Below are 12467 nucleotides of genomic sequence, written 5' to 3'. Positions count from 1 at the left end.
GATGTGTCGCCCCGTGCGCGTCAGCCAACCGCTATTTGGCATTTAGGCAGATTAAAAGTACATCCTGAACATCACGGGCTCTTTGTATTTCTTAAACACTACACAGTAGGCAAGACCGGTGATTTGTGTGGTGTTATAGTACGACCATGCCCCCCCGTACTTTACTATTTTACTCTGGTTTTGTCTTTCTACACCGAGATGTTCCTTCTTTATCTCCGAAACGAAGCACATTTACCGGGAAGCAGCCTGCGGAGGGCAGCAAACCTCCAGCAGTGTCTCAACTGGGTTCACTTCCTCTCACCCCCATGTGGTGGTAGGCCTGTGTTCACTCAACAGCAAACAAAAACCTCTGTAGGCTAAAGCAAACCTACAGTTCAACAGCAGTGGGAAAGCAATGAAATGCTGTACAGTGTTGTTGCACTTCTTCAGTTTACATTTCATGATACTTTATACTTATTTGCATGTTAGAGGAAAGTGCAGTTGACATTAGAGGGAACTTAATCATGTTTTATCTTCCATAGAGGTGGGTTTTTTTTAAACATGGGGCACCAGGGGGGTCAATCCCCCACCCATGTTCACCAGTAATTTCACAGAGATGCCTACAGTTAGTCTACTTGTTCATTTTACCACAATAATCCTTTTAAATATGATCCATATTTACAGATTAACAACAGCTTGGCTGGATTTACCTGTTATTGGACCCGGGGGCAAAACTGTGGTTGCAGTGATGTTTAACTGAATAACCTTTTACTTCTAATACTTTTACTTTCAGGATAGGATATTATTGACAGTGACATCCTGTTGCACATGTTGACTTTGCGCTCTATCAGTTTTCAATTTTCAGTTCAAATCTCAAGTGAATTTAGGGGAAATTTAAATTGAACGTGACACAAGTTCATCGTCAGATTCAGATTACAGGCAGGCAGGTATACAGTGGATGTGTCTGATCTCTTTAAGTGCATATTAAAGGTTAATAGAGGTGGCCAGTACTTTAAACAGCAGGACTGTGCTGCCAGGAGATGGAGACGTTGTCCAAGGAGGCCCAGCAGAGGTCAGGTATATCTACCAACCTGCTCAGGTTCAGATGTACTGTAACACAATTCAGCAGTATAATTGAGAATACATAGACACACATCCAGTATTTCTACTGACACATTCTTGTATAAGTACTTGTCTTAAACCCACAATTTATTACAGTATTGCTGAATCAAGAATTTACATTATTTGGACTTATAATAACTGTAACAATCATACTGCTACATCTGAATGTATGTTTATGACACAATCTTATTTTTTAAAGTCCTTTATAAAACGTCTTTACAGAAATGGCAAGAAAAATGACTGTCAACATTATACATTTAGAGAACCTTAACTTTTATTAAAAATGTTTTATATGCATACAGTGGCTTCTTTATCCCCCTCCACCTCTTCTTTATGGATGCCAAACCTATGATGTAACCAGTTGGTAGAAATAGGCGTGTTAAACATGGACAGACTTGTCCCGTTGTTTATTAGAACAAATGCTCTTTTGAGACTCTAACCATAAATTTTTTTTTCTTTTACTACAAATAGTGTTGCTGTAACACAATAAAGGGCTTTTTACTACATACATTGCCAAAGCAAAGAGAAATGAAACCAAGGCAGCCATCACAAACACAATTATCAGCTCTGAACAGCTGAACCACATTTCCCATATCACTTGTGAAACTGTAGCCAGGATCGCATACAGAGCAAGCCTGGTCATGTTTACTACATTACTATAAAAGATAATATGCCGATACAAACTAATTTGTTGAGTACTGAGGACGTACCACCACGTGGTGGGAGAACTGGTTTGAGTGACACGGATGTGCTGTGGTGCTTGGGACAAAAAGAAGATTCTCACCATCAACAGCATTAAATTCAGCAACGTGGACAACGTACTTCCCTTTACACTTAATAACAAGCCGATTGCTGTAACGAATACGTTCCACAGTCTCACTGGGTAAATTCTTGTTCTTTACCTCAATCTTCAAACTAACAGCTGGCAAAGAAGGGCATGCCACATTTTCACTTGAGCAATTTTCATCATTGACAAATAACCTTGTTCTCCAGAAAACATTGTGAAAAGTAAAATAGGCACTGTTATGAATAGGTGTTTGAAAATCTGATGTCAGATTATTGATGCGCTGGCCATCAAAGGTGTAGAACTTAAAATCCTTGTGAGCTTTGATAATGTGGTAGCTGAAGGTAAAGGTCCATGGCCTGCCAGTGTAAATCCTAGGTGTGTAGACATTTTGTTCTTCTGTCAGGTCATTGACCAACGTTGTGAAGGGCAGTGCATTGAACTGAAAGCCCTGCAACTTTCCGGCATGGTACTGTGAGCGGTCAAGTGTGTATAAGTCCTCAGCTGGTATCATTGGGAAACGGATGAGCTTCAGAAGCACCTCAGGAATAGTTGTGTTTCCTTGGGCTGCTGCCCAGCTTCCCAGTCCACTCAGGATGACCGTTTCATTACTTACCACAAGGTCTGAGCGAGAGAGAAGAGCTTCGACAAGACCAAAAGGAAGAGTTTCCCAGGCTGGAGACCGGATCAGCACCTCACAGTTCCACGCTAGGTAGCGAAAGTAAACTTCCTGCAGTGCCTCATCCCCTGTAAAAACTGCATACTCATATAAAGAGTTCTGACTCTGGAAAGTGGGATCCTCTGGAAGAAACAGCCTGAAAATATCTGTAGCCTTGTTCTGAAGCTCTGTCAGACCCCAGTTGGATGCCATCTTGAGAATGCAATGGGCGGAGGATAGTGTGACTTTAATCTTCCTTGTGTAGAAATATCTGAAATGTAAAGATTAGTCAGAAGACAGAAAGTGAGGATAAAAATCAGCTATGAGTCATACAAGTTTACATGACAAACCATGTGACAAATAGTGCCAGTCACAGGTTTGCTTTTACCTGACGAAGTTGTTGGCGTATTGACTGCAGTCAGAGCTGACATCAATGCTAAGACTGCTGAAGTCTGGCTGTGAAGATTTGAGGTTTGGATTCAGAGAAAGGATGACCCTGTGAGCACAGATTGTCTCAATGGTGTCATTGTCCACCACCACTGCAATGTTCAAGTCACAGTCATGTCCACTGTCAAACAGCTCCCCCAGCTGATGAGAGAGGCTTGCATTGTGGTCCAAATCATACTCGTGGCTCAGATCCCTGATAGTAGGCTCTGATAGGGATCAATATGGGCACAGTGAGTGATTTCATTGTGATGGAAGATGCATACTTCTTTCCTAAACATTAGTTGCCTTACCGCATCTAACACCAGCATCCTCAGTGTGACCACAGTTATGGATCCCCCAACCAGGAAATGGACAGTAGAGCAGGTTAAGCTCTGTTCCAATGCAGCCTAAATCGTCCATCCAGATGTTACCATCCCCTAACACAACATCAATCACAGAACAAAAACAGATAGTGATAATACAGCCATTTGTACCAAATATTGTTCAGAATTACAGGTTTTCATCATTAGTGTTTGGCACACATATGACTGTACCGTTGCCAAATGTAGATGATGCCAGAGCTTCTGTTGCACCAGGGAAACCGAGCTGGCGGCACACTACATGAGCATCATTTATGTCCCAGGCATCATCGCACACGGTCCCCCAAGCTCCATCATAAAAGATCTCCACACGGCCCTCAGAGTGGTCTTGACCACCAGTCAGCCTAATAAAATCTTCCTCACCTAAAAAAAAAGAAGATCCAGCAGATCTAAATAGATGGGTTTTGAGTGCAGTTTTGAAAGATGTGACTGAGGGAGCATCAGCAGATCTGATGTTTTAAGATGGAAGGAGGCAGTTTTTGTAATGTGATTAACATGTGGTTCAAAGAAGATGGTTTGATCAAAGATAACACAGAGATTGCATATTTGGAGGAATTGGAGATGGGTCTGTAGTTGTTGGTTCAGGTTCGAGGCCAGGCTTTTTAAGAATTGGTGTAATTTAACGTTTTTTTGTGTGAAGCAGGCTGATAATTAGGGACACATTACTCACCAGCAGACAAGCAGACGTTCAGGAAAAGTATGCATAATAATAAAGTGTTTTCCTTCATTTTGATTGCAGTACACTGAAGAAAAAAAGAAAACAAGTTCAGGACATTTGTCAAATAGTGACCACTTACATCTGCCACCAGGCAATGGTGGAATGTAACTAAGTACCTTTACTTGAGTCTTTTTCTGTTCTTGCCTGGACAAATGTAGCTCTGCTATGTCTGGTTGCAGTGGTGGAGAAAATATTCAAATCCTTTAATTAAGTAAAAGTACTAATACCACACTGTCTGTTACAAGTAGAGTCCTTCATTGAAAATATTACTAATGTAAGAGTATGAAAGTATAATGCAGATAATATTAAAAATATCGCCCCTGAGTGTATATTTCTATATATTAGATTACATTACAATATCATTAGATCATTATTACTTGTGGGTTAATGTACAAGCAGAAATGTTATGTTGTTGGTTGAGATGGAGCTTATTTTGAACTATTTCCTATAAGACTAACTATTACTTTTATTATAGATTAATCTTCTGATTGTTTTATATTTGAATCAAATTCAATCAATCAATTGATTTTTTTATATTTTTTTTGCTTTTTAAAAATTCTGAAAGTGACACCTACACAATGTTTGTTTGGTCCAACCAAAAGTACAAACCACAAAATGATTGAAATAAATTAAAATGAATAAAAAGAAAAACTGAAAGCTGCTTTTGCATGAAAACTTACTTAAATATCAATCAGCTTCATTGTTTCAGTTGTACTTGTGGATACTGTTGGTTAGTATCATCTACAATAAAGCATCATATATCAAAGCAATGATTAGTAACTAAAGCTGGCAGATAATTGTAGTGAAGTAAAAAGTGAAATATCTCCCTCTGAAATAGAGTTTCTTGGTTTCCTATTACTTTGATTTTAAGGCTCATTTTAGTATCAAAAGAAGTTTCATGAAGCCAGATGTAAGATCACCATGAGAGCAACATATAACACTGGTTCTTTTTCAAGAGACACAAAGATATTCTGTTTGTTGTCTTACATATAACCCAATATACAAATCAGTTTCACGTTTTTCACTCCCTTCGCTCGACACCTTAAGGTTGTTATAAATACCACATACATTTTTCTGAATAAAAATAGGAATGAACTTACCAGAACTCAAAATAAGGTGAACTGAAGAACGGTTTCTATTTCCAGGAATCACCACACCCATTAAATGGGTGTCTCCCAGAAAGATAGTTGAAATATGATGCCACATTGAATAAAAAAAAGTGTAACTACCACATTCAAATCCTAAAAGTTCTATATGTAACTTGAAAACCATTGTTAATAGTGGCACCAGTGGCCGTTAAGTGAACTTTAGTCACCATGTCTCTGCCTTGCATCACTCTTGGCAAGCAATCGTTTGCATTGTTCCTTATCCTTGTTACATTATTTATTGTTGTGAAAAATTAACAACATTTGTCATAATACATAAGATAGTATAATGGATCACGTTAGCTGGGGAAGTAATTTTGTAAGCTAAGGTTATCCAAATAACATATTCACTCAGGTAGTATTTTGCTAGCAATAATGTTAAGCAGACTCCATTTATAACTATTAGGTGTTGCTACAGTGTAGCGGAGAGAAAAAGCACACAGTCTGGAAAAGTTGGGGAAGGTCTCTTTTTTTAAGTTATGTTACAACCCATTCACTTATTGGCAATAAAAAGTGATTAATACATAAAATGTTTCAGAATCTTACATGGCTCCTTTAAAGTGGCAAATTCTCGTTCAACCTCTGGTGGCTTCTAGTTTCCACATCACACATGTAGAAGTGAATTATTGGACGAGGTTTGACCACAGTGAAGCTCTAACATTCAACTGTAGGAACAAGAAACACATTTTTGGGGGTTGGAAGGGGACTTTATGCAGTGTATATGTCTATGCTTTTATTGTGAAAGGTAAGTAAGGATACGCTGCTTAAACAATGTTGGGGGGATAAAGTTGATCTTGGTTCAGACCATTGACAGTTTATCCAACTGTCATATGACATATATATATATAGACATACATACCACCTTTCCTCCACAGAAAATATATAAATATTCTGTATTGATATGAGAGAGAGTAAGTATTTCTGTGTATTTTTTGTGTAACTCTTACAGAACAAATGATCAGAGTGGGACAGCTCCTTCTTAAGTTTATATAAAACTATATATATAAATGAATGATCGATATCAGTCCTGATCAATTTGGCTACAAACTCAGAGACTGTAAAAAGATTGTAGGGGCGTTGCTAGGCAACCGTTAGCCAGCAGCTACAAACGAAGCGGAGGAAGAAGATAAACAACAAATCAAACCCGCGAAAAGTAAGTGTTTATGAAGCCAAACACATTCATTTTAAGGTTCCAACGAACAAGTTGCAATAGCAGCTAGTTCTTGGAGCGAAAAAGACTTTCACTTAAGTTCACCAATGTGAAAAGAAGAACACGATGTCAGCACGGGAAGAAGAAGCAAATATCGGCAAAGTACTCAGTTTTCTTCGAGAATGGGACCGTGGCGACAGGACAGTCCGCAGCCGCATGTTGAACACCTTCCTGACTCAAAACACTGGGAAGACGTTTTATGAGCTGGAGCTGGAGTTTGCACAGGTTGCCAGTCTCTTCCTGGCTCGACTCACCACCTGGATGAGACTCACGTATCCTTTCTTTAATCTGACTCAATGTCACTGAAGCAGGGTGGACAGTGGTGTATTTATTGAACATTTTTCTAAATCAATGTCAAAACCAAAGTAACCACACTCTAATATCAATTTTATAGCCCTGTTAAATGTGGGCACACCTGTAGAAAAGCATATACAAAACAACATTGTACATGGTTTTCCGATATATCTTCAGTTTCATCTTGATTTAGTACTTTCAATATTATCTACACATTTTATACAACTTAAGTTGTACTAATGAACTAATTATAGTTAATTATTTAGTTTGTAGCTGTAGTTAATGTGCAATATGAAGTCTGTGATGAGGAGGGGGATCTATACAGGACAATGACTTAAGAGGATGGGGAGCTGGATTAATGCAAGACCAAATATAATCATATCTTTTACTGCGTACATGCACACATTTAACTGTATCTTGGCTGACATGAGATCATACATAAATAAGTTAAAAGTTTCGAGTCCTAAAGGGAGTAGTCCTACTCCTGGTTCCTGTTCTGGACTGACTTTGTGATCACCTGAGACGCAGTCCTTCACTGAATACTCAGATACATGTTTGGGACGTTCTTGGGACTGCAGCTTAAAGCAGTTGGGATTTTCCTTTCTGCGTCAAGCCAGTGAGTGTGATGAACTACTGCATCCTGATCTGTAAACTTTACTGTGTCCGATTCTGTGTCTGCATTGTGCAGACTTTTGTCAGATGTCACTTTTCTTACATTCCTCAGTGATCAGTACTTAATGGAGTTCCTGGAGGATGGAGGTGTTCTCACTCTCCTGGAGATCTTGAGCCACTCTCAGAGCAAAGAGGAGGACAAGGCCGAGGCCCTTCGTCTTCTGCTCACAGTCTCAAATGCTGGTCGCAAGTACAAAGAGATTATCTGTGAAAGCCATGGTAACTTCTATAAAGACACCCAGTAGCTGTATATTAATACAGTTTCATACCATACAAATAGTTTTTTACAATAGTTTTTGTATAAATACTGTTTGTATGTCATTAAAAGTTTCATCCTTATATTATTTTTGCACTATGTTATTATCTAATACAGTTTTATAGAGTTATTAGTTTGCTGAACACAACATAGAGATATGATTGTTCAGCATTTTACTTTACTACTTTACATTTCGGTTATTTTAAATACACATTGTACTGTACAAATAAGCTGCTTTCCCGTGTGGATAAGTTGTGCAGCACTTTAGGAGCCGTATCATCTTTTTTCACTCTATTGTTTTTTACCTTCTTGCAGGTGTGGAAGCCATCGCAGAGTGCCTGGCTAAGTCAAACACAGATGAAACCCAAGAGACAGCATGGGCCCTCCTGGAGTCCCTGTCCCGTGGAAACCCCAGATATCAAAACCAAATCTACAAAGGTCTGATTGCCCTCGTGACTTGTTCCTCCCCGAAGGCCCAGCAGCTGGTCCTGCACACCTTACACACTGTGCAGGTAAACAAGAGAGTGCACACTGAGCCATTTGTTAATGCACGTATGTACTTTTACCATTCTCAGAGCATTCATGTGCCCTCACTCTCTCTCTTTTACACAATGGACCATATCTTTTTAAAATATTTTTTTTACCTTTAGTTAAAGGTCCAGTGTGTAACATTTAGTAAGATCTATTGAAAAAAATATTGTATTGATAGGCATGCTTTCATGTTGTGATTACTTAAGAGTGAGCCGCTTTTATCTACCAGGGAGCGGGTCGTCTTCTACGGAGTACCTCATATTCAATCGCCATGTTTCTACAGCAGCCCAGAATGGACAAACCAAACAGGGCCTTTCACATTTTTCGCCACCTTGTTTTTCTCCTACACGCTTGGAGGCTGAGCTGTATTCAAATGGTTGCAATCTGCAACTTGATGTCACTAAATTCTACACACTGGACCTTTAACCAGGGTACTGAAGAACAGATTTAGATTTTAATGGATAGCCTGGAAAAATTTGTATATATTTACCATATGAAAGGAAATACAATAGTTCTCCAAATCCCCTCTCCCACAGTCCAAAATGAAAACAGCCCATCCCAGCATTGTAGAGCCTCTGCTGAATATACTCAGGTCCCTGCACCTGGAGGTTCAGGATGAAGGTATGATTGAAAACCACATGGTGGTTTTTGCTCGTTTTTGTTCGTTTTATAAGCTGAAACTTGCTTTGAAGTGGCAAATGAATCCACAAGCCAATGCGGCTGTTGCTTAAAATGTTCTATCCTGTAATAAATTATCTCTCTTAAACTCTGACAGCTATAAATTTGATCTTGGACCTGAAGTGTTATGATGTGAGGCCAATGCTGCTCAGTGGACTGGTGGCTCTGCTGAGACCTGCTAAAGAAGAAATACAGCAGAATATGGAAGGTAACACCTATTATGCTCGATACGTGTGTTGTTTTTTAAGTGTAGTAGTACAATTGTTTCTAAAGACTGATATAGTGCAGCAACTCTTTTAGACTGATCAGAGACAGGAAGTACATAGTTCCTATGATAATATGTCTGCAATGTCAAGATACATAACTTTCAATTTACCCAAACCAATAAATTAATGTGTTAGCATTTTGTAATTTTTTGACATAATGTGACCTAATTTGGTAAATTAACATATTTTATTGATACACAGAATCTGAGTCTGAGATAATCAAGATGACTGGATCTCTGCCTGTGTTTGTGCAACAGGCTGCTGCAGCTAAAACTATACGGTATGAGTACAAATAACTAAATTATTTTAACTAAACATAATGTAATAAATGCCCAATTACACAAATACATTGTCAGAAATATGATGTGGTAATATATGTTATTCATATTACTATTATTGTTTTGATGACTTATCTCAGTGTGATAGTTTTAGCTGTTGTCCTACAGTAAGGTTATAGTGTTTGTGGTGTTGAAGCTTGCTGGCCGAGGACAGTCGAGAGGTTTCTCGGGAGCTTCTCTCTCTTGGAGTGGTCCAACATCTTCTGTGCGCTATGGGAAACAGAGAGCACACTGATGCCCAAATACAAGCCAGTCTGGCCTTAGAGGTACATACATGCTTTCATATGATTCAATGAACACAATTCGATTCACTCACACACACACACACACACATGCATATTCACTCTCCAGAGACAGTCCACTGCATTACATGATGTCTTCTACACAAGCTGTGTGTATTTACAATTAAATAGTCACAGAGGGGTTGTGAGATTAAGTAATGATGCATACTTTCAATAAAATGGCCAGTTTATAGATATAAGATAGACATAGATAGATTTATTGCACAGTTAAATACAGCTCACAGCTCTCAGACATACTGAACAGACGCATACACACACACTAACATTAAATGTTTGTTCTCTGCCCAGCACTTTGTCCGCTCATACCCAGTTATTAAGGGACATGTGCAGAGAGTCACTGGCAGTACACTGTTTGCAGCCTTAATGGTAAGTTTTAATGACATATATCATGATAGCGTTGGTTAAAAGGTGGATGTGGAAGCTGCTAGAAGGCAGCACTAACAGGTTTTATGATCCTCTTTCTACAGCACAAAGCTGACACTCTGTACATGAACATGGATGAAGCACAAGCAGAAACCCTTTTAACTAACAGGGTGAATATAACTGAAGGTAATGATTCTTTCATCTTAAGACCGGTCAAAAGTCTGTCTTTTTGTCCTCAGTTGCCTGTACTATGTAAGAATAATTGTTTTGTTCTTTGTCTTTGCATTTCAGTTTTGTTTGGCGATAAACTCTGAAGATGGACAATAGGAACAAATCATTTAAAGATACAGATGAAGAAAATGTATGTTTGTTTTTTTATAAATACTGTTTGTATGTTATTAAAAGTTTCATCCTCATATTATTTTTAAAAAGTGATTAATTTGGACTTGCACTATGTTATTATCTAATACAGTTTTATGGAGTTATTAGTTTGCTGAACACAACATGTGATTTGGAAATGTCATAGATATATGATTGTTCAGCATTTTACTTTACTACTTTACATTTCGGTTATTTTAAATACACATTGTACTGTACTCAAGTACAAATTTGCCACTTTCTACTTCTACTCCACAACATTTATTCCATAGCTTTAATTACTAGTTATAGGTTTGCATTATTACATGATGCTTTCTTATAGATGAGACTATGCAACAGTTTATAGAACTGAATCAATTAAAACATTTGTTGATTGGCATAGAATTTACTGGCAACTATTTTGATAGATATTTAAGTCATTATTATTTTAAATAATTTGATAATTTTGAGGTTTAGACTGTTGGTTTAACAAAATAAACATTGTGAAGGTGTCATTTTGAGCTCTGGGTAATTGTGATGGTATTTCTCACTATTTTCAGAACTAAAAAAAACAAACAATCACTTGATTATGTTAATCTGTAATGAAAATAATCATTAGTTGCAAAACAGTTAAAAATCCGCTCCCCCTCAAACAACTGCAACACTAAAAATCCTGCTTTATTAATTAATGAATAATAATAATCCAGTGATATAAGATTTAATCAATAATTTAATAATATAGTTTTCTGCATTAAATACTTTAAGTGTTTTTACTTATTTCAGTACAGAACTAGAGTATTTGTACAGTGTAATAATAATAATAATAATCTGAATCCTTTTTCCATCACTGGCACTAATATAATGAATGCATCCTCTAATGTGGGGCAATGACAGTCAATAATAATCAATACAACTGCACAGGCCGCCTTTACGTCATGTTATCGTTGACCCTCCCACCGGAGATGACGTTACACGTACGTCCGCTGTTTCCTTGCAGCTGATTGGACGAGCAGCCGCAGTCCGGACTGAACGTGGCGGGAGAACCAATTGAGCCCGTGAAGTAAACAGCAGCGCTCGTGCTGTGTGCGGAGAGATGAAATAAGTCGGTAACGTTACATGTTTCATTTGGTCATGAGCCGGTTACGTTCAGCGACGCACAAAGGCAAGAGAGTCGGACTGGAGGTGGTAGAGACGGCACCAACGAAGCGGAGGAGGCCACATAGAGCCGTGAAGGAAGGTATTACCACGGTGATGTTACCTAACCTAACTGCGTTATTACTGTATGAATATAGCGGTAAATATGAACCAGCCCCGTAGCGTACATGTAAGAACAATAAAAGCAACACTGTTGTCATGCAAACAGCCACTCAATAAATAGTTGTAATGTGTAAATGTCTGTATTTTTTGTAGAAACGGTGTTAGGACAGGTTTCATTCAACTAAGTAGTGAATTTTACAGCCTTAAAAACTACCACAGCAAGCTTAAGGTGCATGTATAGAACCAGACTTTATCCTACGGGTTCATGTTTTTGCACTTTTTCCAGGAATAAACTCTGAATGTCTCTGCCAACTTATATAAAATGGAGCTCTGGAAGCTCTAGGAACCTCCCCTCTGTATCTGTTCTGCTAATGTTCTCCCCCTCGGCATATATTGATTGCTTGAAGATCAGTGGGAAAAGTCCTTTCTGTTCAGTTTGAATGAGACTGATGTTTTTGGTCTTCCAGAGGACACCAGCAGTGCTTCCTCTCCGTCTACATACCACACCTTTCATGATGCTGCTGATGTGGTGCTGCTGCGCTCTCAGCTCCTCAGCTGGTACGACAAGGAGAAGAGGGAGCTGCCATGGAGGACTGTGGTAAAGAGAGACCTTTCTTTCACTGCTTTTGACCAGGAAGTTTGTCTTTTTTTAGACACATAGTTGGTTGTTAAGCAGAAGCTTTAATTAGATATCATTATGAAAGTACAGGAGGTGTTTTTAGTAAGTTAGT

General features: G+C 38.5%; 3 protein-coding genes across 3 annotated transcripts in view; 2 read left to right on the top strand and 1 right to left on the bottom strand.

Annotated features, from left to right (window-relative positions):
• Positions 1–1186: 1186 nt before the first annotated feature.
• Positions 1187–4092, bottom strand: LOC118321490 (galectin-3-binding protein B-like). Its single transcript, XM_035652824.1, has 5 exons — positions 4020–4092; positions 3524–3712; positions 3281–3406; positions 2932–3196; positions 1187–2814 (listed from the first exon to the last, which is right to left on the bottom strand). The coding sequence occupies exons 1-5, from the start codon at positions 4075–4077 to the stop codon at positions 1785–1787; spliced, it is 1668 nt and encodes a 555-aa protein (XP_035508717.1). The 5' UTR covers positions 4078–4092; the 3' UTR covers positions 1187–1784.
• A 2201-nt stretch (positions 4093–6293) lies between these two features.
• On the top strand, positions 6294–10515 carry armh1 (armadillo like helical domain containing 1). The gene is made up of 11 exons (XM_035653795.1): positions 6294–6694; positions 7264–7332; positions 7441–7607; positions 7960–8156; positions 8712–8796; positions 8951–9061; positions 9321–9399; positions 9594–9723; positions 10048–10125; positions 10227–10308; positions 10414–10515. Exons 1-11 carry the CDS (start codon positions 6489–6491, stop codon positions 10434–10436), a joined length of 1227 nt encoding a protein of 408 aa, XP_035509688.1. The 5' UTR covers positions 6294–6488; the 3' UTR covers positions 10437–10515.
• Positions 10516–11521: 1006 nt separating this feature from the next.
• mutyh (mutY DNA glycosylase) overlaps positions 11522–12467 on the top strand; it is a 4979-nt gene continuing 4033 nt past the window's right edge. Inside the window, exons 1-2 of the mRNA XM_035653690.1 lie at positions 11522–11716; positions 12204–12334. Of these exons, the coding sequence (XP_035509583.1) occupies positions 11596–11716; positions 12204–12334 (252 nt within the window). The 5' untranslated portion in view covers positions 11522–11595. The remainder of the gene's footprint in view (positions 11717–12203; positions 12335–12467) is intronic.

Source organism: Morone saxatilis, unplaced genomic scaffold (assembly GCF_004916995.1).
Source record: "Morone saxatilis isolate NCDOM2014 unplaced genomic scaffold, NCSU_SB_2.0 Contig12, whole genome shotgun sequence".
Classification (NCBI taxonomy): domain Eukaryota; kingdom Metazoa; phylum Chordata; class Actinopteri; family Moronidae; genus Morone; species Morone saxatilis.
This window is presented reverse-complemented; position numbering and strand designations above follow the sequence as displayed.